Here is a 26754-nt window from a genome sequence, read left to right as displayed (position 1 = left end):
TATATCGAATCAAGTTCGAGTTTTTCTAAACTGACCGCCAACATGCCTAAACTTTTCCTGACCAAGTTATACAAAATTACGAGCAATGTTTACAAAAATGTGCAAGAGGCCATGAAACCAAAGCTTGCATATGAAGATAACTCACCCAAAGGTGGGGGAAGAAATATGAGTAGCTAGCTCTTTTTACAAACACCAAGGTTTCAAACGACGACACTAGATTCTAGATACCATTACTGGATGTCTTTTACAGACCTTCATAATGCACAGTAGTCTCGGTTACAAACAAAGCTTCATCTTTCTTGTCATCCAGTATCAAGATGTTGCAATGGGAAGATGGCTGAGGACAAGGGCCGGCTCTGATGTAGATGGACTTGATGAACTCATTGATCATGAGGTTTGATAGTTAGTTGTTGGTCCATATGTTCCTCCCTATGATAGGAAAAAATGCATCAAACAAGCCGATTTATCTAGTTTTTTCAAGATTATGAATATCATCATAACCAACAACATTGATCCTCGACTGCATAAGACTAAGGTTGGCATGGATCGGGCACGGTTTATAATACACGTCACTCGTGGGGTGCATATCAACCTAGTGAGTAATATATTCGTTAGAATTCGATTAGAGGCCCACTACATTACAACAGATATATTGCTATTTAGAAACCTGATCACATGATTTCTGTTAGCTGCGGGATCCTTCTAGATATTGCCGATTGGACCAATAATCTCCTTGACCTTGTCACACAACACGTGACACTTGTGATTTTGTCTTCGTGCTCCCATTACAAAGCCGATTGAGACTCAGGGAGATGCACACCCGAGAGATCATGTCGTATCAGTTGGTGAGACATTCACACAAGAGGCATCACACATTGCTATTTGTGAGGAGATTGCAGATATAATGCATGTAGAGACCTACGCACAGACATAAGAGGTGATTGATGTAGTGCCTATGAAGATCTGAAGTGTCATCTCTTACTTAATTACAGAGATTAATGCTAGTATCTCTTACTTACGTATAGAGATTGTTAGCATCTTTATAACTCAGGTGATGATCAATACTAGGCTAACATAGATAGAAACACGCCTAGTTAGAGTCGAGGATGTGGTAAATATTTGGGTAGGTAGTAATGTGTATTTTTTGTTTGCATTTTTTTTATATGGACAATATTTTATGTTTTGTAAAATTAATTTGATTAACAATCGTATTTTTCTTTTCTAAATTAATTATTGATTTCTATTATATATATATATATTCTTTAATTGGTAATTTTTTTATATTAATTAAATATTTCTCCATACTTAAGTAAGATATTGTGTTGCTATCAAAAGTTGTAAAAACTTTGTCATCATTCGAACGTAATGTATAAGCCTTCAAACTTTTTTCCATTCCTGCCAGAGATTTCTGCAATTAATTTTCATTCAAACATTTTATTTTATGTTCAAATAGCGATTAACCTTGATGTTCAAAACAATTTAATAAGTTGTTCAAACGGTAAGTCAATTACCTGCTAAATTTAGTCACTTGACCTGCCAATTCCTCGTTCAATCTTGCATGATATCCATTTGGAAGTTTATTTTATGAGTTTTGCTACATACAAGCACAGTCGCGTACTAATCTGTGTACCAATACTGATTCATTCATACTTAAAATTTAAATTAACACTGTTTTCAATAAAATCTACTTTTTGACCAATCACATCACATTGGTGCACAGATTAGTACACAATTGTGCTTGCAACTATATTTTTCCTTATTTTATTATGTTCAAAAAGATTTCTGCAATTAATTTTTATTTGAACTCTTTATTTTACATTCGAATAATGGTTAACCTTGACATTCGAATTTAGTAAGTTGTTCGAACGGTAAGTCAATTTTTCACTAAATTTAGTCACTTGGCCCACCTATTTCTCATTCAATCATATATAATATCTATATAAAAGTTTATTTTATTATGTTCAAACGTTTTAGTAAATATTCGAGAGGATATTTTATTATGGACGAAAATTTTCATCCCTAGATATACCGTTTGAACAAAAAAATTAACTATTTGAACGGTTATTGACTTCTGTTATTTTTTAGGGAGAAATTCCATCCCTAAAACTCAATTTTTGGGATGATTTTTATTTCATTAAAAAAATCATCCAAAAATCTAAATTTTGTTGCAGTGTGATTAGGATGTGCTATCTATCAGCTATCGGTTTTAATAATTAATCCTCTATAACTTTATTGCAAGGTTGCTTCATTGGGCCGCCAAATTTATGATCAATTTGCCTAATTAGTAGCACTCATGAGAACATCGAACACGTGAAATGGTGGCAACACAATTTTCAACCCTTGAGCATCGCAAAATTATGGCATATATAATTACAGCCTCCGCGCATGAGTTTTTGTTAACTAAAATTCGAAAAAAATATAAAAAGCGCTTTTACTTTGAAATTTGTTTTGCTGTTTCTTACCAAATTACTCAGCATTCCAAAGCTGATCGTGGAAAGTTATCGTAATTCTTACTTAATCATGGTTAAAAATGACACTCGGCTCCCATGGTACGTTTTGGTCTTGGGGTTCCCATTAGGGGTGTGCATCCGAACTCCGGTCTGGCAATCCTGATCCGAATGAATTCGGGTAGTTTTCCGCCCGGATTACATCTGGGTGGTTTTATAAAATCCGGATCCGGTTGCAGATCCAGTTTTATAATCCGCTAACCCATAACCGGGTTTATAACCCGCTTGGTTTTATTATTTTGCCGAAAATGACATCGTTTCAGGCTTTGATTTCCTTTCCCCTCAACTCAATCGAACGGAATGCAAAACTCTCCCTTCAGACTTCAGTCTTCTCTCAACCCTAGCCGTGCCGTCTCTCATTGCCGTCTCTCAACTCTCTCAAAGCCACTGTATGTTAATCTCTCTCTCTCTGTTTCTCTGTCGGTTTGGTTAGATTTTTTTTTTCTGGGTTTGTATTAGATTTTTTTTTTCTCGGTTTAGTTGGATTTCCTTTTTCATGCTTTTGGTCTCTCTGTCTCTGCCTCTCTCTCGGTTTAGTTAGATTTTTTTTCTGGGTTTTTGTTTGACTTTCACATCTATTTGGGTTTGTATTTGATTTGTTTTGGCAAAGCTCTTTCTTGTTCGTATTTTTTGCTGGAACTGACATTGAATTCTTTATTTATTTGTTCTGTTTTTGCTTGACTGGCATTTGGGTTTGGTGGTTATGATTAATAATTAATATTTCTGGATAGTAAGTGTAAAACATGGGTTTGACTGTTTTTGTTGTTTTGGGAAAGAGACAAAGTCATGATTATGGTCACCTATTCAATTGTTTAAGTTCACTATATGTATGCTTTTGTAGTCTTCATGTGACACTGTTTTTGGGTTAGAAGAAGTTCTGTTTTTGTGACACTGTTTTACCATTGTCCATGGTTGGACTTTCAAAGTAAGATTCTGGTAGTGGTGAAGTTGCTGATGGTGGACCATCGACAATGATTTTGGAGAGAATGAGATTGTAATCTGCAAGTGAAGATATGTAAGTCATTGCTGATTGGGTGAGCGAGTGAATGCCACCCCCGAACACCAGATTTCTTGAAGAGTCCTTTTGGATTGTTGATTCAAATTCAGATAGAATAGTGCGAGTGGAGTCTCCAAGTAGGAGTAGTGATGAAAGAGCTTGTAACTTGATAACGGAGGTTGATTCAAAGTCAAATATCAGTTCAATCTCTGGCCACAACTCAGAGATTGCTCCATAAAGTTCCATTAGCTGGAAAATTTTGTCCAGCGAATGCTTGCTCTTGGCAATGAGTTCAGGGAACCTGAGAGCGTTGATTGCTCCATCTTTGGTTATTTTTGAAAAGGCCGACTCCCTGATTGTCTCAGAGGCTGAAAACACATGATCACAGAGAACTCTTTCTCCATCAAACAGCCTCCTCACAGCAATTTTTATTGCATTCATCCACTTCTTAATCACATGCTTGAGATCTTCCCTGTTCATTTTATGAATCTGAGAATATCTGAACTTTTCAATCCCAAGATGATACAATCCTTCATCTACTATAGATTTTCTGATAATGTTGTATATCTTCACACACTCTTTGCCATAACCTGACCGAATCATGCATTTGGCTATTGACTTTAAATCCGTCGTGGAAATTGCCGAGAGTCTCTCCACCTCGGTGATTGACTCAATAGCAATTTGAAAGTCATCTGCTTGAACCTCATCTTCACCATCAGAATTGCTTGACCCACCTGCGGACCGTACAGGTGCTGATTTGGATCAAGATGGTCACGGATTTTGCAGTGTATCTGATAAAACTCTTTTTCAAGCCTTTTCATGGCTATTTGCATTAGGTTTTGAGCAAGTGTGAGCTTTGGGAATTTAGAATTTTCACTGATTAAGAAATGCATTGCTCGCCGCAAGTCCTTGACAGATTTGAGAAACTCCATAGCTTCTTCTCTGTTACGGTGGAAGAGAGAAGTGACTTTGGTGTATGATGAAGAGTTTGGATCCCATTTGGAGATGATTGATTCCGCATTTTCAATGTTTCCTTCCATCATAGATTGGGAGAATTTGTGGGTTGGGGTGGAGGGAGTGCTCGAGCGAGAGCTTGGAAATGAATAAGAAGAAGAAAGGGTTTTTGAGGAAGAGAAGAAAAGACTTTTTTTTTTTAGAAGAGCCATTTCATTGGATTAAGTCAATGGTTACAAGCATCACTAGCAACAACTTGCTTAATACAACAAGGAATATCTTCTAGATCATAGCGATCAAATTCACTCAAAAGGGCATTCTTGGCCAGCACATGTGCTGCCACATTAGCATCCCTTTTAGTATGACACACACTCCAGGTAACAAAGGACCTCAAAATAGAAACTGTGTCCTCGACTATAAGTCCTCCTATGCTCCTGTCTTCCTCTTTACCCCTGATTTGTTTGACAACCTGAAGAGAGTCTCCTTCCAACATGATCTCACTGATACCAGACTCTTTACAAAACAGGACAGCCAACATCAAAGCATACGCCTCTGCAGCATAAGAAGATAGAGTGACTTCCCTTCGAGCTCTAAGTGTTCCCATGACCCTCCCACAGCAGTCTCTAATAATGGCTCCAACTCCAACCAGGCCCTTTGTGGTATTGAGAGATGCATCCCAGTTCAACTTGTAACACCCCTCGGGTGGTTTCTTCCAAGTCTGAGGTGAGGTAGATGATCTGATCATACTTTGGGGGACCTTTGCTTTAATTGCTCTAAAGCAATTTAACTCAGTGTGAGATCTTTGGATGATGGAGCTGGGTTGTTTTAGGTCCTTCCCATGCACGAAATCATTCCTTCTAGCCCAAATAAGTTTGGCTATCGACCCTGCTGTTTCCAGCTCCTTCTGAGCTAGTTTATCTGTCATTTGCTCCCGATGGACTTGAAAGAAATGCCACTCAAAGAAAATTTTTGTAGTCGCCTGCTGGCTTGTCCCCACACATCCTGTGCAGCACCACAACCCCACAATACATGTCCTGCTGTTTCTTCCTCTAGGAGGCATATTGGACATAGTGAGGCATCCCTTATATTCCTCTTTTTTAAGTTACTGAAGGTGGGTAATGATTCAGTGCATGCTCTCCACAGGAACATTCTTATCCCATTCGGCACTTGCAGCTTCCACGAGGATCTCCAGAAACCCTCCCTAGTGGGACTAGCTGAGGGCCCACTGTCATTGCTGGGTTGTAATGCACGATGGAGGTGATAAGCACTCCTGACAGTGAACATGCCATTTGAGGTGCACTCTCAGCCCAATTGATCCTCCCTGTGACCCAGCCTGATGGGAATGGTTCTTATAGTCTCCACACACTCTTGTGAGAAGAGGTTGCCTAGCAATCTGATATCCCAACTCCTTAGATTGGGGTCAATTAAGTCTTCCACCCGAGTGACATCTTTTGTTGTACTCCTGCCATTGTTAGAGGTCAAAATATGAGGTCTTGGCAGCCATCTATCCTCCCATATTTTGACTTGGGCCCCATTCCCAACCCTCCATATGAGACCTTCCTTCAGTAGGTTCAGGCCAGCTTTTAGACTCCTCCAGGCAAGTGAAGGTCTGAGTCCCATGTTAGCTTTCAAGAGGCTTCCTTTTGCAAAATACTTCTGTTTGATGATCTGAGCAGGGAGAGAGTCAGGTTTTGTGAGGAGGTTCCACCCTTGTTTAGCAAGTAGTGCCAAGTTGAAACTTTTGAAACTCCTAAACCCCATACCCCCTTGAAGTTTAGGCTTGCTGAGTCTATCCCACTTGACCCATTGGATCTTGGCTCTTCCTTCATTAAACCCCCACCAAAATTTTCTTAGGAGTTGGTCCAGTCTGTTTATTATGGATTGAGGAAGGAGGAAAACCCCCATAGTGTAGGTAGGGATAGCTTGTAGGACTGATTTCAGTAGGATCTCTTTCCCAGCTATTGACAGAGAGTTTGTTTTCCAATTTGTTACTCGAGTCCAAACTCTATCAATCAAGTTATGGAAAGATGCAATCTTGGTTCTCCCCACCATGGTGGGAAGGCCGAGGTACTTCTCAAATGAGCCAGTTGCATTGACTCCAGCTATCCTCAGGATGGTGCTCTTGTTCTCAGATGGAGTATTCTTGCTGAAATAGATTGAGGACTTTTCCTTGTTGAGCTTCTGGCCAGATGCAAGTTCATATAGGTTTAAAATCCTCATTAATCTACTCCACTCAAGGGAATTGGCTTTGCAGAAAATCAAGTTGTCATCAGCAAAAAAGAGGTGGTTTACCCTGATAGGACCTCGGCCCACTGGTACACTCGAGATACTTCCTTCCCTTTCTGACTTGAATAAGAGGCATGACAAAGCTTCTGCACATAGGATAAAAAGGTAAGGGGAGAGGGGGTCCCCTTGCCTCAATTCTCGGGAAGGCATGAAGGAAACTTGTGGCTCACCATTTAGTAGGATAGAGTAGGAAACTGAGGAGATGCATTTCAGGATCAGGGAGACCCAACTGTTACTGAACCCCAACTTGCTCATTACTGCAGTCAATAAGCTCCATTCTACACGATCGTATGCCTTGCTCATGTCTAGTTTGAATGCCATGTATCCTGACTTCCCTTGCATCCTGGTTGTCATTGAATGGAGAGTTTCATAGGCCACCAGAATGTTGTCTGTGATGGCTCTACCTGGAACAAAGACACTTTGACTTTGGGAAATAATGTTAGGCAAAACAGCTTTAAGTCTATTTGCTACTACTTTTGCTACTATTTTGTATAACACATTACACAAACTAATAGGTCTGTAATCAGAAACTCTCTTAGCTTCTTTAACCTTTGGGATGAGTGTGATGAAAGTGTCATTGCTTCCCTCCAAAGAGCCATCTTTGTTCAGGATGTTAAGGGCAAAACTTGTAACTTCTTCTCCCACTATATCCCAGTTTGTTTGATAGAATAAGGCTGGGAATCCGTCTGGACCTGGAGATCCAAGGCTATTCATATGGAACACAGCCATCTTGACTTCTTCTGCTGTGAACTCCCTCCCCAAATGTTCATTCATTTCACCTGTAATTCTGAGGGGCACACTCTTAATGCATTCACCAATGCCTGTTGGATTAGATGTGGTAAAAAGATCACTGAAAAAATCTGAAAAAATGGATCCAATTTGCTGTTTATCAGTAACCAGTGCCCCCTGCCCATCCATTACTTGGTGAATCCTGTTTGTTTTCCTTCTCTAGGTGGCATGTTGATGATAAAATTTCGTGTTCTGATCACCCATTTTGAGCCAATGCTGCTTAGCTCTCTGCTTCCACTTTAGATCTTCCTCCTCAAGGGATTGTTCTATCTCATTTTACAGTCTTAGCATTAAATCCACATGCTCACCTTGACCCTCTCCTTGTAACTTACACAAGGTTGACATTTTCTGTTTAACCTCAGCAGTTGCACCCTTATTTTCAGTAGTGTTCCATTTCTTTAACTCTGAACTGCAGTTTCTCAATCTTCTTATCACTAGTGGAACATGGTCCTCTCCCCAACTCTGCCTTCCCCAAGCCTTCTTTATGGTAGTAGCACACCCCTCCTTGATTGTCCAGGCTGCTTCAAATCTGAACAACTTAGAAGGGGAGCTACCCTGGTGCCTCTTGCTTGATAGGGCAATATGTAGAGGTAGATGATCTGACTTCACTGCAGGATATACAACACAACATGCCTCTTTGAATCTCTGGGACCAAGCTGGGTTTGCTAACCCTCGATCTAGTTGCTCCTTAGTGAAATCAATACCTCTTCTGTTGTTGGACCAGGTGTACTTAGGTCCTACAGTCACAATCATCTTCAAAGAGCAAAAATCTAAGGCTTCTCTGAACCTCTCCATTTGGTTAATAGGCCTGGGGGGACCTCCCATTTTTTCATCTTGACAGGTAATTTCATTGAAATCACCACAGACCAACCATAGAGTGTTAGGCATAGGTTTAAGGTCTTTTAAAAGCTCCCAACTGCTTTTCCTCTTAGAGGTCTCAGGATGCCCATAGAAACCTGTGAAGAACCATGGGAGTGAGCCTGTTTGATTCGAGATACTAGCACTGATATGCCACCTAGAGTAGTTATAAATGGACACTTCAATATTCTTTTTCCACATTAAGGCAAGACCTCCACTGCTTCCCCTACTTTCAACTGAGATGCAGGCATCAAAACTTAGACTTCTTTTAACTTCTTCAATTCTTGTTTTAGAGCACTTTGTCTCCATGAGAAAAATCATGGAGGGGGACTTGTCCTTCACCATAAGGTTAAGGAATTGAACTGTCCGAGGGTTCCCAAGCCCTCAGCAGTTCCAGCTTATTAAACTCATAATTCTTGGCAGGGCTGCCAAGTAGCCTCTGCCATTTGTTGAGGTAGCTCACCCTTAGACTCTTGTTTGATCTCGATAAGCATGTTGTCCAGTTTGGTTTTTTTACCATTGATGTTAGAAATTTCTCGCAAGGTTCTTTCACTAAGTCTTTTCTTCAGTAGTGCCACTGGGGTGATTGGGAAGTCAGGACTACCTGGGTGGGAATCACGGGCTTTCCTCTTCCAAGTGGTTTTCCTGGTTTGTACAGTGACCTCAGTAGGGGCTATGTTTTCCTGAGAGGGTTTGACCAACCTTTTTGAAGCTCTGAGATGGGACTTGGAGTTGGTATTGGTTGGTTCCAGGCTGCTGGCCATGGGGTCTTGTTCCATTTCGACTACAGGGTCTTTTACTAGAGTAGGGGAGTTTGGTTTGGGGTGTACAGAGGGGGATGGCCTACTACTTTCCTCTGTGGATAAAAGCTGGCAATTGACTACTGAGGAAAGGTATGGGAGTTTACCTGGCTGTCCTTCTTGCAGAGGTCTACTACTGACGTGTGACTTATCAGGTAGCTCCTCCTCATAGCCTTGCCCCACTGTAGCAATTTCCTCAGAAGGATTCTGGATTTGCTGCCTTGCTTGTTCCCTTTGTTCTTCATTGTGGTTCCAGAAGAGTTGGCCACTTCGATCCATGGTTGAGGGATGAGGTTTCTCATCTGATTTTTTTTGGGGCTGGCTTAACTCCATAGGACTTGGTAGAAATGAAAGGGGTCTTGTTTGGTGTAGCACGCAACCAGGGGCCATACTGGGCAGGTTGATCTTCTTGAGGTCTTTGGTTGTAACATCCCCTACCTTGATGCATGATGACTCCACATCTGAAACAAAAACTTTGGAGTCTCTCGTACTTGAAGGCAGACCAGACTTTCCTTTCTCCTGCTACCACCCATCTCCCACGAGCCAGAGGTTTGGTAATATCTACCTCAACAAAGACACGCAGACATTTTCCCCAGCCTTGACCATCTCTGTTCACTTCCACCTTTAGAACTTTTCCTATAGCCGAGGCAATCTGGTGGCCATAGCTCTCTGTCATGCATGCAAAAGGGATGTTGTGGATTTGCACCCAGAAAGGTTCTAGAGAGAAACTGACTGCACTAGGGGGAAGACTGCTATCAATATCTTGGATTCCTATGAGGCTTCGATCAAAGGTCCATGGCCTTCCTCTTAAAATCTTGTCCTTGTCTGTCGTCATCTCAAATTCCATTATAAAACTGCTCTCCCCTAACTCAGTGAAAGTTACTGCTCCTTCCAACTTCCATACCTGAAGCATGGTTGATCGAAAAGCCTCCTTATTGAAGATTCTTTCAGTGATGACCTTTGCCAACAGACAGAAGGATCCCCTTTGAGCCGCTTCCATGAGATCCTTGTCCGAGACTTTGACAAATGCTTGTTCATCCTCTGTCAGAGTTAGACCTTCCCATAGCTTTGATAGGTCCTCGTCGCCCATGGATGACCTGCTTCACACACTGGGACTACTAACTCACTGGAACTAAAGCTCACCAGAACTGGACTCCTGATTACCTAGAAGAAACTAGGATAAAAAACAACCTATAACTAAACACACTGCACTACACCACAGCTCTTAGCTCTCGCTATGAGACAGCTTTCTTTGTATCAAGATACAAAGAAACAAAAACCTTACACTCTTTCTCGCCCGGGAGTAGAGAGAGAAGGACCACTCATGTCTTTAGAAGAAAAGACTTGACATTAATCTTCTAGGCATGAGTTTGTTATTCTTTGGTGTTTCTGATATTGTCATTGAGGCTTGAAGAGTATGAACTCAAAACTGAAGAAGAGCTTGGCTCAAAGGCGAAGACAATGCAATTGAGAGAGAGAATCATAAATTCTTGGTTTTACGTTCTGTTTTGGGGGTTTATAAAGAGGAAGAAAAGAATACCTGACTGACTCGGTTGGATGTACATGTACATCCAACTTTTTTTTTTTTACTGCAATAAGCACTGGTTAATTCTGATTAAACTTTGTTTAAGCTCTTGATAAGATGTTCCATCTATTGTTTTTTATATTTATTGATTGGACAGTTGTGATTCTTAATTTTCTGCTTTCTAAAATTATACACACACACACATTACATTACTAATTTATTGGACAGTTGTGACTTCCTCTCTAGGTTGGAGATGGCAGGTTAGATCAGCTACCTGTTGAGGCTTCCTCTCTAGACTTCCTCTCTAGACCTGAACTTGTTTTTCCATATATTATGCAATAATATGCTTGTGCAGTTGATGCTTGATTGTTCTTGTTTAATTAAATATTAAGACGGATATAATGGCTATATTTCCTGTAATCAGGTTGTTGGATTGTGCTGGTCAATGTCCCTTGTGCAGTTTCCTTAATTCCATATTCAACTTTCAAGATGTGAAGAGCATTGTAATTTTTTTTTGGAAATAGTAGCAGCATTGTAATGTATTATTATTTATTTTGTTCTTTGTAATTGATTGTATTAGTTTAATTAGTTGTAATGTATTTTTTTTTTTTGTAAATTTATGTTTTGCATTGTGATGTAAACAAAAATATTATCTATTTTTGCATTTTTATTTATTTTGTTCTTTAGTTTACTTTTTTTTTTTAACTTATAAAATGTGTTTAAATTATTTTTTAAAACAAATTGGGCAATTGAAATAAGATATCAGATTTTTTTTTAAGTGCTATATATATATTTTTTAGAGTTTTAAAGTCTGAAAAAAAAAAAAAAGGATTATACCCGGTTATAATCCGGATATCCAAATTTTAAGGCAAAAATTGTAAAAAAACCGGATATCTGGTTATAATCCAGATATCCGGATTAGACCTGGTTATCCGCCTGGATTGGAATTCGGGCCAATCCGAGCTGATAACCGTCCGGTTTTTAAAACTTGGATCCGGATCCGATTATGGCCAGATACCCGGATCTAGATCCAATTGAACACCCCTAGTTCCCATGACTTTTTCCTACATGTTTTCCTACAAAGCTCTGGTTTTTAAATTATTAAAATCACTTAAATCTTCTTCATTCTAAATGATATCTACTAGTAGACACAACGAATAGATCTATTCTTTGTCAAAAGTAAAAGTTGATTAATAAACTTTAGGATATTGTAAATATATATATAATTGAAGCAACAACACAGGTGCATGGTTCATGATCACCATTCACCAGCCAAATTGGAAATTTAGAATATTCATGGACAATGTGGTAATCAACAACTGTCTATTATTTAATGAATATTTTGGATTTTTTTTTTTTTGGTGGATCGTCGTTGCATTTGTCACGTACAATTTCTTGCTTAGGAAAAGTGTAGCACATGCATGCATGCATGCAACACGAAATGGAAAAAGCTTTTATGACCGCCTATAATATTGAAAGCCCATGTTAAATGTTGGTCAATTATTTTTTATTTAATAATTAAGAAAATAATTTTAAATGTATTGATATATTTTTTTATTTTTTGAAAATATTTAAAAAAAATAAGAAATAGAATAAAAATAAAAGATGAAATTTAAACTATTAGTCACTTTCAGTAATAATCTGCAAGCAGTACACTAACCTGACCCATTTGGGAAAACACATTAATAAACCTAGCTAGCTCCTAGGAATTAGGGCGCTTGGGCTGCTGACCAACCGCAACCGGTGTTCAGACACAAGAACTTCACAGATCATAGTTGCCAATCATTCTAGGATCCGTGACTGTGACATTCCAATTAGACCTGAGATGATAGCGATAACATATGGTGCTTTCATTTTCACTGAGAGTAATGACGTTATATATAAGTGTCATTTATACTTATTCAAGTAGTATTTATATTTAATATCAAATAAATACAATTATTAATTTTTTAATTAAATTCAAAATTTCGAATTTAATATTTTTTTACTATTATCAATAATTCACGTATCAACACAAAGAATTATATAAAAAAAATTATAAATATAAATATATATTTTTTCATATTTTAATACTTAAAAAGAAGTGCTAGTGCCTGCTTTTAATTTGAAAAACAATTTATTCACTATTTATTTTTTATTATCATCCTATCATTTTATGATGTTGCATTAAATGATTAGAGATTATTTATTATATTTTACTTGTAAACCTATCATCATAAATAAAATATAATAAATACCTTTTAATTATCTAATGTCACATCATGAAATTATGAGAATTGAGATGATGGGTAATATTATTTTTTAATTTTATAATGTAAAATTCAAATATTCTAGAAACGGTTCAGTCACCATGACTTTTTATTTTTCGTGAATTCGTTACTACGACACCATCACACCAATACGCCACTATACTTCTCATTCAATGCCTAATCATGTTCGTTACTTCTCGAATCCAGGTGTTACACGTCAGTACATTTACAGGACCGGACTGAACTCATTGTGGGCTTTAGGTTGGGGTAATAAAGACTTGGGCATAGTGGCTTTTTGGGCTGGGATGTACTTAGTTTTATTGAATTTCTTTATATGAGCTAAGATTGTGTTAATTAAGCCCAATTTCTTAAATAATGGTTGCTGTTAGTATGAACTTAAAAGACCCATGGTCTCTATTTAGCTTTACGTGGGGTCACTATATGTATTGAGTTGGATAGTGTTAAGAGGCATTCTGTAAATTCTTGTAAACGTTGGCTATTGGGGAGGAAGGATTGCCTCAAACAATCCAATTATATCAATACAATTTTATCAATCGTTTGTCTTTATATTCTCTCATTACACATTCATTCTTTCCATTTCTATTTGTTCATCTACATTTCTGTTAGCTTCATAACACCAGAGGAGAGATGCAGAGAGAGAGAGGACCTGCTGAAGTAATTGGGCCGTTGCCGATGGACTTCTTTGCAGACATGGAAGACCAGCTGTCGACAGAGGCAATGGGTGTGGGCCCGCTTGAGATGTTCGGCTAAGGTATCATCTCCATCGACAACAAGATGTCGATGCCGTTGTACAACCTTTCTTTTTAGGGCTCTTTCTTTGTTACGACTATTCCTGTTTCAAAGGATAGGGTGTATTAGGAGGATCCCCAATGTATTTGGTTAGATCTTTTCTAACATTGTTTAATTAATATAATATAAATATAAAGTTTCTACCATGCACTGTGCCCCACCAACCTCTCAACCTCCATTTTCTTCAGTTTGCCATAGTTTGCCAATCTCTTAGCCTCAACCAGCAATGACTTGAAGTGAAGAAAATGGGATGAAAGTCGAAATTCAAAATGAAGGTAGTTAGCCTCCTTGGAAAAGTGTTGTTTCTTGTTCATGAAATTCATGTGAGGGATTAATAGAGCCCAACAGAGTGTCTGTCGTGTAAAGTTTATGACGCAAGCACCATATCGGATAGCGTAACCTCGTATAACTGACATTATATATATATATATATAGTTTTGCTACATACAAGCATAGTTGCGCACTAATCTGTGTATCAACACTGATTTATTCATATTTAAAATTTAAATTAACACTGTTATCAATAAAATCTACTTTTTGACCAATCACATCACATTAGTATACAGATAAATGCACAATTATACTTGCAACTATACTTTTCCATATATATATATATATATATTACATGGGTAATGATACGCTTCCGTCTCCATCCTAACCGTTCACTGTCCATCTTTATTTTATCATTTTTTCTCTACAGCGCTGCCTACCTTCTCTGTAAAGGTTCTGCCACAATTTTTCTCGGTGGCCTACCCGTGTCAGAAGCTTTCAATGAGATAAGTTTTATATTAAAAAAAATCCTAAAGCCCCACTGGACAGACTTTCTATCTCTATCTGAAGCTTGCCCTTCTTCTTTCGTCTTTGGTGGCCTAAATAAGCCTTCGCAGTTCATGAGGTTAATGTAGTACTTGTAATCATATTCATTTGGCGTCCAGATATTGAGCACAGTAGTGCCATTGGAATTTGCAGTGGGACAGATTTCCAGGAGTTCTTCAGTGAAAGCATCGTTCAAGGTAGAGTCCAGAGATATATAGAGCCGAGAAGTTAGAGAAGTGCAGTGGTTGATGCTAATGGTGTGGGTGTCAGAGAGGGCAACTAGATCTGTGGCATTAAGGTTAAAGTTGGCTAACCCGGCGACAAGCTCACTAGCGTTGTATGTGGATGAGGGGAGGTTGTTAGCTGTTGTTTCTTTCGAAGCAAAGGTTAGCCCGTTCCAGCTCCTTCCTAATGGCAGATTGTACTCGAGGCCTCCTGCCAGCAGCAATCGAGGAAATTAAAGGTATGAAAATTCATACTGAAAGTATGTAATTTCAACAATTCTTTGCAGCAGAGAATTTAGATAAAGAAGACGGCATTGGAACAACACTTATTCCACCTAATTATTGTCACTGTCGTAATGACAACCAATATTGTGAATTCTAATATTCAGAAAAATGTAAAATTTGTGTTGAGTAAGGTCGATTCCAAAGAGACATGTCTCCAAAAGAGGATGTACAGTAAGCACTTACAGAGCTGCTTTTACGCGGTCCGGCCATTTATTAGAGAATCAACCCTCCTATCATCATCAGTTACGTCAGAAATCACACAAAAAAGAACATAGGTGCAGCCACGCACGATTAGAAAGCTAAGTCATCCCTGCCGTTTGAATCACACCCCTTGCCTTTTGAAACACATCTCACAGAGACCCTACCATATCTTCCATCAAAATCGGAAATCACTACTTACTGCGAGGGGTCGGCATCTCTTTTATCTGTTTGCACCGCCGTCCAACAACTTTGGAAGTTCAACTACCACCATCTCAGTCTGACTAACCAAGTTGTCAGGGAATTTGCAAAAAAGCTCTTTTGACGTCAATGGCTCCAAATAATTAAACATTTTGAAAAAAGGTACTACTGTGTTAAAATAAAAATAGAAAAAATAAAAAATAAACCCAGACATCACTGTCAATGAAGAGGAGATATATTCTACAAGGGCCTTCATTGCCATATTCTCTTTGGTTTCAGTTTTACTGCATATGGCATAAAGTGTGTGACACGAATGCACCAGATCATCATTGTTCCTTGTTTCATATTCTACCAGATTTCCTCCCCCACATAGTGGAACTTCCTCATCTATCATGATCCTTTGAGCCCCACCCCTACCATCGGTAATCTGATGCCATTCAAAACACAAAAAGAGTCCAAAAAATTTCTTATAATCAATCCGTTTCAGCAAAGAAATAAAAAACATGGGTTGGGTAGGAGAATTTCTGGGGTTGGAACCTTGGGGCTTCGATGGAAGAGGGAAGAAGAAAAGGGGATGACCACTTTGGAAGAAACTGTTGACTTTTTTGCTCTTTACTTAAGTCCCACATGGGTGGGAAGTGAAGGAGGAACATATTTTCAAGCCCATATAATGAGGCCTGGGTTCCTTAGTTTAAGTGCACCAGTCAAATGCTTAGCTAGTAACTTTTGACTCTAGTTAAATTCCTCTGTTGTCCATTTTTGTAAAATAAAAAGAGGTGTGAATTAAAGTTTTGCTAGTGAGAAAGCTTTGTGAGTGTGTTTGGAGTGAGGAGAAAAATTGTGTGATTTTGGACAGGTTAGAGGCGTAACAATTAGTATCAGAGCTTTGGTTTGCACTGTCCATAAATCAAGTTGATCGAAATCAACTTTTGAAAACTCCAAGGTGTTCCACGCATCAAGACGAATCCGTTGCCGTAAACGGAATCTAAAACGGAGGTTGGAGGAGTTCACACGCGCCCTGAGAAGTAGGAGAGTGAGTCCACTCGCCTCACTCATAGTTGGAGGTTGAAGACAACTGAGTTTCATGCTCCCATGAGCCACCATGCATAGACACGCGCTCCCATGCTGTAGGAGGTAGAAGACGCATGACGACCATGCTCTACATTCGTTTCCACGCACCCTGAAGGAGGAAGATGCGTGAATCCACGTGCTTACGGGCCCCCACACGCCCTAGAAGGTATCCGCACGTGTCTTACACCCGCCCACGCACCCCAGTGGCACTGCTGTAGCGCGTGCATCTCATGCGCCAGACGATCAGGACTATTCATTTTTTTAGATCCATTTTGGGTTTGATCTAAGCCATTTGGAGTCCGATTTCAACGATCAAATAGTGCTTTCCAACTATTTGATCATTTCGGACTCATCTGTACGGTTAAAATTTTAAATTTTTTTTGCATAAATTTTCTAAATTCATATGGAAGGTTTTGGAAGAGATAGGAGCTCTGGAAATGCTAGTAGCTCTGGACGTTGGTCCACAGTGTCAAATGCCAAGTTTGAAGTTGAGAAATTCGATGGAACCAGCAACTTCGGCATGTGGCAGTGTGAAGTTATAGACATTATAGACATTTTGATCCAACAAGAGTTGGATATTGCGTTGGATGAAAGACCAGATGATATGACTGAAAATGATTGGAGGAATCTTAATACCCAAGCTTGTAGTATAATTTGGTTATGCCTTACCAAAAAACAAAAGTATTTTGTCATGAGAGAGACAAATGCAAGGGAACTTTGGCAGAAATTACAAGATAAGTTTATGAATAAGAGCATTGAAAGTTGTTTGCACTTGAAGAAAAAGCTCTTAAGATTCCAGTTTCGTGAAGGCAGTACTATGCTTGAACATTTGAATAGCTACAATCAAATTCTTGTTGATTTATTAAATTGGGATGTTGAAATCCAAGGTGAAGATAAAGTTTTACTTTTGTTAATTCCCTTGCCTGATACATATGAATATGTAATTATTACACTACTGTATGGGAAGGAAAAGACTAGTTTTGACGATGTATCTAGTTCTTTAATTAGTAATGAGTACCGTAAAAAGGATAAGCAGGTACAACTAGATACATCAAGTAAAGCGTTAACAGTAAGGGGGAGACCACAGTTAAGGTATCCTAGAAAGAATAAAGGTTTTCAATTGAAAATTCAGACCACATCAAGTGGTTCATCAGTCGGAAGAAAACTCGCCAGAGATGGGTATTCCTTTTGTCACAACAAATGACCCTGGAAGAAGGATTGTCCCAAGCTGAATGGACAATAGCAGAATTAACCCACCACAGTCAATGTCGTGGACATAGATGACGATTCAGATTTTGCCTTGACAAGTTCATCATCCATTTTTCATTCCGATGAATGGATTATGGATTCCGGATGTACATATCACATGTGTTCCAATCGGGATTGGTTTACTGACTTTACAAAGATTGAGGGTGAAGCAGTACTTATGGGCAATGACAGTGCCTATAAGACTCAAGGAATAGGTAGCATTCGGTTAAAGCTGCACAATGGCAGCGTCAAGATTATGAAAAAAGTTCAGTACGTTCCAGACTTGCGGAAGAATCTCATCTCACTTGAATCTTTGTATTCAAAGGAATTCAGAATTACTATTGAAGGCAGAACTTTCAAAGTAGTAATGGGAGTTTAGATGGCTATGAAGAGTTTGAGGCGAGGAAACTTGTACTTCTTGCAAGGAAATACTGTTGATGGAAGAGCTTCCACATGCTGTGAGAAGCTAGATGAGACTGATGCTGACATCGCCAATCTTTAGCATATGCGTATAAGACACACAAGAGAAAAAGTTTTGCAAACATTGGTGAAGTAAGGCTTACTCAAAGGTGCCAAGACTGATAAACTGTCTTTTTATGAGCACTGTGTATTGGGGAAGCAGAGGCGGATCAAGTTTGGAACCGCTATACACAATATACAAGGAATACTTGACTATGCATACTCCAATGTTTGGAGACCTACCCAGAATGCATCTTTTGGAGGTAAGCATTGGTTTGTAATTTTTATAGATGATTATTCTCGTTGTGTATGGGGAAAAATAGAGGAAAAGAGAAGGCGTGAGAGAGAAATTGTTGAGTGTTGTAATCTCATACAAAGTCAGTGAATTTTGGTTCCAGTGGACGTAGGCAATTTGTTGAACCACTTAAATATTGTCTTGTGTGATTTTGAACAGGCTAGAGGCACAATAAAAGCACGGTCAAGCACCCTTCCTCCAGTCGCCAAACACAAAAAATATGAAAAGAAAAAAGCCAAAGTACATTGGAGTACACAGCCGAAGAAGATGCAAGCAATGACCCTTTCTGGTTGCACGAGGTGGAGGGAGGAGGGCCTCCAAGGGGTGCGAGAGGGATTGTATGCAGTGTGGTCACACATGAATTATATAGTGAAGCGTACGTGGTTGTCTATCATTGAGCGGCTATTTATTGTGGATTATAAGCCCAACTGGCTCAAAGGTTTTCTTAAGCACTTATTATACAAAATCAATTGCTACAACAACAACAATGTTTGTATAGCAGACAACCCTTCCACACGTATTGGGACCACAACACCACCAAACATCATTGAAAACTTTTGACACATGAAGTAAACTGATGAGAAAAAATGTGGTAGACCTTGGATAGAGAAGGTAGGCCGCACAACAAATAAAAAAAATGAAAAAATAAAGATGGGTAGTGAATGGTAGGATGATGATGTAAGGGTATCATTACGGTAGTGAAAGGGTAGGATGAAGATGTAAGGGTATCATTACTAGTCTACTATACATGTATATATAAATAAAAGATGTCAGTTATGCGAGGTTATCCTATTCGATATGGTGCCGTCATAAACTTGACATGATAGACACTTTGTCGGGCTATATTAATCCATCTCTCACATGAATTTTATGAACAAATTAGAACACTTCCAAGGCTAGCTACCTTAATTTTGAATTTTAACTTTCATCCCATTTTCTTCACTTCAAATCATTGTAAGTTGAGGCTCAGAGAATGGTAGATTGTGGCAAATTGAAGAGAATGGAGGAGACTGAGAGGTTGGTCGGGGCACAGTGCATGGTATAAGCTTTATATTTATATTATATTAGAGCACTCTCATTGGATTATCTATATATAAAATTATTGTACTTTTTAGCTATTAGGGATGAAGAGGGACTCACAATGGATTATGCAAACTCAAATAATTTGATTTTGAGCTACAGTATATGTAAACCAAAATTCAAATTTGATGTTTACTGTTTAAGGACCAAATCTATATTTTATTATTTTTATAACACTCTCTCTTCTCTCCATCTACATCCACAAACATTTAGATAATTTAATTAGAATATGATTACTAATTAACATATAATAGGTAGAATAATAAAATATGATAAAATAAAATAAATTAATAATTAAAAAAATTAAATATTTTTATAATTATTAATTATTCATTACTATATAATGAATAAATTGATAATTCAATGTGGAGATTTGATATGAATAGTCAAAATTAAATTCATATCATATTATTTTATTGTTATATAATAAAAAAATAGCTATTCCAATGTAGAAACTTATGTGTATGGAATAACCAAAATTTAAATTCATCTTATATTCATCAAAAGTGTCCTTTACATATGCATAATCCAATAACAATGCTTTTAATTAAACAATGATAGAAAAGATGCAACCAAACACATTGGGGATCATCCTAATATGCCCTATCCTTTGTTCGACATAGGAATAGTTGTGACAAAGAGAGAACACTAAAACAAAAGGTCGAAGACATAAGAATGTGGTAGACCTTGGATAGAGAAGGCAGGCAGCACTGAGAAAAAAGTTGCTAGCAAATGGGTAGGCCTTGGATAGAGAAGATAGGCAGCACTGAGAAAAAAGACTATAGCAAACGGGTAGGCTGAAGATATAAGGGTATCGTTACCCATGGTACACAACAAGCCCGTTGTCAAAATGACCTATTCTTGTACAGTAATTAAAGAAGGGTCTTGCTTGGGCATTGAGGATTCCTATTGAGGAATCCTACCCATAATGCAAAATGCACTTTTTTATTTTATGTTTTTTTTTTCAAGTATTTTTTAAAAATCCTCTTAAATATTTGAATAAAAGTTTCACTAATTAATTTAAAAACACTTTCTTAACAATTAAATAAAAAATTATAAAAGAATAAAATAAAATATGAATCAGTAACTTTTATGGTGCTGCATCCTTGGTGGATGCAGCACTTTCCATTAAAGAAAGTGAACGGTCAAAGTGACCTAATTAAGGCTAAGTTTGCTTGTTAGACCCAACTTAACTCATCTCAAACTAATCATTGGTGGGACCCACTACTTTTTTAATTTTTCATAAAAAAGTTAAACAAATATCATCTTACTTCATACATTTCAACCTAAAAAGTTAAACTCATCTCAACTTAAAAAATCAAACCCATTTCAATGAGACCCACAAAATTACAAATACTACTATTTACAATTTAACTCAATTCATCTTAACATCCAAATGTAAATAGTGTCTGACTTGCATCAAAAATAATAGTTCCATACAAGCTCAAGACACACCAAGCTAGCAAACATATATATATATATATATATCTAGAAAGAAAAAAGATAGAGAAATACTCTAGCTAAAAAGGAATTACACGAAAACAATCTCACAAACTAACGTTGCTTGATGTGGTTTGTCAGATTATACAGATTTTTTTTTGTAAAATAGATCTAACGGATCAGATGAAACTACATCAGTTTGTGAAAATTTTTTCATGTAATTCCTTTCTAGATGTAGCAGTACATAAAAAAAAAAAAAAGCAAAGAAAGATGCAACATATTTTTGCCTTAGTCCAAATCAAATGTTGTAGTTCTATATTTCAAATATGTTCTAGATCAAAATCCACCACTTTAATCTCCCAAGCCAACACCTGTTCTCCACGAACCTTGCCCACCCCTGAGTCCAAGGGGAATTTCATCTGGAGGTGATATATGGATGTCATTGCTTTTAGGTTGGTCAGGGTCAAGCGGCCTGACTCACTCAAAAATGAGTAGCACTAAGCTATCCCAAGTGCAAGAGAATGTCGTGTAATAATTAGGAATAAATTCCTAAATCGTCTCCTCAGGGAAAGTTACTTAGAAATCAAACTCATTGAAAAAGGTGAAAAACTTCACAAAGAGAAAATAAAATGATGGTATGTGCAATGGATGGGAGAGAACACTAGTCTTGGACTAGATTCATATTTTTGGATTTTGATTGTCGGATCGGAATGTAAAGGACTAATAGATTAAACTTAGAAATTGATAAAACTAAATTAAGAATTAAACTAAATTAGGAAGTAATTGACAAAACATGCACTGAAATTGAAAAGCCCCAAAATCAATGTTCTAGGGTTCATCATTATATTCAAATCACAAATTCTCAAATTAAACCACCGTAATTGTAATCACTACTAAAATGAAAGTTTAACGAAACGATAAAAATAAATAACATGAATTGAATGAATAACAAATAAATTTCTCAAACGTTTAAATTAAAATTCTCTAAAATAATTCAGAAACTCAAAACTGAAATGAAATAGCAAGTAGGGAATTGAAAAGATCAAGCCAGTTGAATGGAGATGAAGATTCGAAGCGGTGGAGGAGGCTGAGCTGCAATGGCAATTGAACCCCTCAAGGAGTTCTTCAATCTGCTGCAGTGTGAGTGAATGATCCAGTGGATATTGTGTAGCTGCGTGAATGATCGATTGAATGAATCCTCCTCTTCGAATCTGAACGAAAATCAACGGAAAAATGAATTCTAAGTGTTTCTCTACTCAAAAATCGAGTTTTCCAGCCCAAGAGTCGTCCTAAGATGTAAAAAAAAAACATATATATACTCTGACGGCGGAATGAACCCTGATCTGTAAAAATGCGATATTCGCTCGAGCGGAGTGTCGAGCGAACATCGAGCGTTTGACTTTGCCTAAGTTTGCTCGAGCGGCCTGTCAAGCGAACATCGAGCGTTCGACTCTGCCTGAATTCGCTCGAGCGGCCAAATGCCTCCGCTCGAGCGATCTCTTTTCCCGCATCTCGCTCGAGCCCATTGTCAAGCGGAAGTCGAGCGTTTGAATCTGCCTGACTTCGCTCGAGCGGCGGCTTCTGGCCGCTCGAGCGAAATGTACCATAATCCATATTAATTGGTAGTTGATAAAATTAGAGCAGAAATTCATGCTTTTAATCAATTAAAATCACAACTTTGATTTATTCATTTTTCCATATAAAACCAATGATAAAGTAATGAAAGAATTAATATATATTGGTTCCAAAAGCATTAAAAATGCAATAATTCAACTCAATCACACCCCCCAACTAGCATTTTGCTAATCCTTGAGCAAAATAGTGAAAATTAATTGAGATGAATATTGCATAAAGATTGAAATTCAAACAAAAACAATCAAACATAATTCTGAATTCTCACAAAAGTGACACGTTACTACTCAACCCCCAAGGGCTATACCCACCAAGACTATCTTAACAATCTTTCACATAGAATTAAGGCAAATGTCTCATAACTCAAATGTGTGTATGGAGCTAGATCGGTTGTGTGTTCCTCATTACTAGCCATGATTTGCCATAGGATTTTTCAACCTTAAGATTAATCATTGCTGATTCTAACTACCTCAAAGCCCAAGGGTCTAGCAGTTTTCACGCCAACTCTGTTTTTAAAGGTTGGACACTCAACCCCCAAAGTCTTGGGTAACTGTTTCTAGCCCTTTTTACTTAGGAAAGTTCACTAAGTTGCCTTTATTCCTTTTCTCTCTTTTTTTTTTTCTTTTCATTCTAATCTTTTCAAATTCTTTTCCCTTTCTTTTTCTGTGTTTTCTGTGTTTTTTTTTTCTTTTTTGGCATGGCTCGGTAGTCCTGCAGTTTACTTCTCCAGTGTTAAATCAATGAATGGTAAATAAGGAACACTACAAGCGTAAGCATGTGCAAAATGTCCTTCAAAATTTGCCTTTCGTTCTACAAAAATTTTATCAAGTTTCATCTCAATAAGCATAACATCTCAGTGTTTCAAGCCACATATCAACAAAATATGATGCATCAAAAATCATGCTCTATGTTTAAGCTTGAAAATAAATCTTCACAAATGATCCTGCTCAACTACTCCACCAAGATGCTCAAATTTCACAAATCTTATTTATTTATTTTTATTTTTTTTGAAACTATGCACACATGCTACCCCCCAACTAGTGAGAGACATAGTCCTCAATGAGTCGAGCGAAAGAAAAGAAAGTGCACAGACTAAGCAAGCAAAACAAACAATCAATCATGAAATATTTTTGATGTAAAGAAAACTGTAAAGAAAGAGAAACAAATCAAAACACTTCCCTGGGGTCTTGCACAAGCAAGATCTCTTCATGTGGATCAAAGACCTTCAGAAATGACTTTAGACGTTGTCCGTTGACAGTGAAGCTATTACCATTCTTCGGATTGACAATGTCTACCGTACCATGAGGATGAACGGTCTTTACAATGTACGACCCACTCCATTGGGATTTCAACTTTCTAGGAAAAATGTGCAAGTGAGAGTTGTAAAGAAGAACTTCATGGCCAAGTGTGAAATGCTTTGGATGAATTTTCTGATCATGCAGAATTTTCATGCGTTCCTTTGCAATCTGAGCGTTGTCATAAGCATTCCGACGAGCTTCATCCAATTCATTGATCTGCAATTTTCTCAACCATGAAGCTTCATCAAGTGACATGTTAACATGTTTTATGGCCCAAAGAGCTCGATGCTGAATATCAACAGGTAAATGACAAGCTTTACCATAAACTAATCAATAAGGAGACATCCCTAGATTTGTTTTAAAAGCTGTCCTATAAGCCCACAAAGCATCAAGAAGTTTAACCGACCAATCTTTCCTATTAGGCTTGATGGTTTTCTCTAAAATAATTTTTATCTCTCTGTTTGCCAATTCAGCTTGTCCATTTGTTTGAGGGTGATAAGGGGTAGAAATTCTGTGTGTAATACCATATTTCTTCACAAGTGTAGAAAATGGTTTGTTGCAAAAATGAGAACCCCCATCACTTATAATAACTTTTGGCATGCCAAAACGAGCAAACAAAGATTGCAAAAATTTCAGGACAACATGATGGTCATTTGCTTTGCAAGCAATGGCCTCCACCCATTTTGAAACATAATCCACAGCTAAAAGAATATATGTGTTTCCAAAAGAAACCGAAAAAGGTCCCATGAAGTCTATTCCCCAACAATCAAAAATTTCTAAAGTCAGAATAGGGGAAAGAGGCATCATGTCTCTTTTGCTAATGGATCCCAATTTTTGACAAGGCTCACAAGCCTTGCAAAAATTATAAGCATCTTTAAACATGGAAGACCAGTAAAAACCGCTTTGCAAAATTTTTGAAACTGTTTTCTTTGCTGAAAAATGACCACCACATGCACCCATATGACAAAATCTCAAAACAGAAGAAAACTCATCATCAGGAATGCATCTTCGAATCAATTGGTCCGAACAATATTTAAAAAGATATGGATCATCAAAATAAAAGTGTCGTACCTCAGAGAGAAACCGACGCTTATCTTGGGTGGACCATTCAGAAGGCATTCTCTCAGTCACCAGATAATTGACTATGTCAGCATACCAGGGAGCTCTATCAACCACAAACAGCTGCTCATCCGGGAAACTATCATCAAGAGGAAGGCTGACATTTGAAGAAGGAGATGATGACAATCTAGAGAGGTGGTCAGCTACCACGTTTTCAACTCCTTTCTTGTCCTTAATGTTAATGTTGAACTCTTGAAGTAATAGAATCCAGCGAATCAAGCGTGGCTTTGCATCTTTCTTAGCCAACAAATACTTAAGAGCAGAGTGGTCAGTGAAAATAGTAACAGGAGAACCAAGAATATAAGTCCGAAATTTATCAAGTGCAAAAACCACTGCAAACAATTCTTTTTCAGTAGTAGTATAATTTTTCTGGGCATCATTCAAGGTTCTACTAGCATAATAAATCACAAATGGCCTATTATCCACCCGCTACCCCAAAACAGCTCCTAAGGCATAGTCACTAGCATCTGTCATAATCTCAAAGGGAAGGTCCCACTGCGGAGGTTGCACAATAGGTGCAGTGGTAAGCGATTTCTTAAGGGTATCAAAAGATTTTTGGCACTCATCAGTCCAAACAAATTCAATATCATTTTATAAAAGAGTGCACAAAGGTTTTGCAATAGAACTAAACCCTTGAATAAATCGCCTATAAAAGCCAGCATGACCAAGAAAAGAACGAATATCCCTAACCGTTCTAGGAATATGAAGTTTAGATATTAATTCAATCTTTGCCTTGTCAACTTTTATACCCTCAGAAGAAACAATATGACCCAATACAATGCCCTGAGTGACCATAAATTGGCATTTCTCCCAATTAAGTAAAAGGATTTTTTTCCTCACATCTCTGGAGAATACGTGCCAAATTATGCAAACAACTCTCAAAGGATTTTCCAAAAACAGAGAAATCATCCATGAATATCTGAAAAGTAGCTGGAGCATTACACAAACCAAAATGCATTCTAGTAAAAGCAAAAGTGCCAAAAGGACAGGTGAAAGTGGTTATCTCCTGATCCTCAGGTGCTACAACAATTTGATAATAACCAGAATAGCCATCCAAGAAACAATAATATGCATTACCAGCTACTCTTTCCAAAATTTGATCCAAGAATGGTAAAGGAAAATGATCCTTCCTACTGGCTGAGTTAAGTTTTCTATAGTCAATGCACATTCTCCAGCCAGTAACCATTCTAGTTGGAATCAACTCATTTTTATCATTTTTTATGATAGTCAAACCAGATTTCTTTGGTACCACTTGAGTTGGACTTACCCACTTACTGTCCGAGATAGGGTAAATGATACCTACTGCGAGTAGCTTAAGCACTTCCTCTTTTACAACTTCCTTCATGCTAGGATTGAGCCTACGTTGAGCATCACGAACTGGTCTAGCATCGTCTTCAAGATGGATTCAGTGGGTACATACAGCGGCATCAATTCCTTTGATGTCAGCTATTGTCCAATCAATTGCACCTCGATGCTTCCTTAATACTTCAATCAACTGGGCTTCATCCTTCTGATTGAGTTTTGAGGAAATCACCACCGGAAAAGTGCCTTCTTCAGGACCAAGAAACACATACTTTAAATCTTGAGGAAGTGGTTTCAGTTCCAACTGGGGA

The 26754-nt window shown here is 37.9% G+C and overlaps 1 protein-coding gene and 1 pseudogene across 1 annotated transcript; both read right to left on the bottom strand.

Moving 5' to 3' along the window:
* Positions 1–3372: 3372 nt before the first annotated feature.
* On the bottom strand, positions 3373–4637 carry LOC122301844 (annotated as a pseudogene).
* Positions 4638–9489: 4852 nt separating this feature from the next.
* On the bottom strand, positions 9490–10281 carry LOC122301843. Its single transcript, XM_043113212.1, has one exon. It carries the CDS (start codon positions 10279–10281, stop codon positions 9490–9492), a length of 792 nt encoding a protein of 263 aa, XP_042969146.1.
* Positions 10282–26754: the final 16473 nt, after the last annotated feature.

This window comes from Carya illinoinensis, chromosome 2 (assembly GCF_018687715.1).
Source record: "Carya illinoinensis cultivar Pawnee chromosome 2, C.illinoinensisPawnee_v1, whole genome shotgun sequence".
In the NCBI taxonomy this organism is placed as follows: domain Eukaryota; kingdom Viridiplantae; phylum Streptophyta; class Magnoliopsida; order Fagales; family Juglandaceae; genus Carya; species Carya illinoinensis.
The sequence above is the reverse complement of the archived record's forward strand: the minus strand, read 5'-3'. Positions and strand labels throughout refer to the sequence as shown.

What these genes read in the sequence shown, in the direction of transcription:
- LOC122301843 (XM_043113212.1), bottom strand. Translation starts at nt 10,281, where the DNA reads ATGGGCGACGAGGACCTATCAAAGCTATGGGAAGGTCTAACTCTGACA.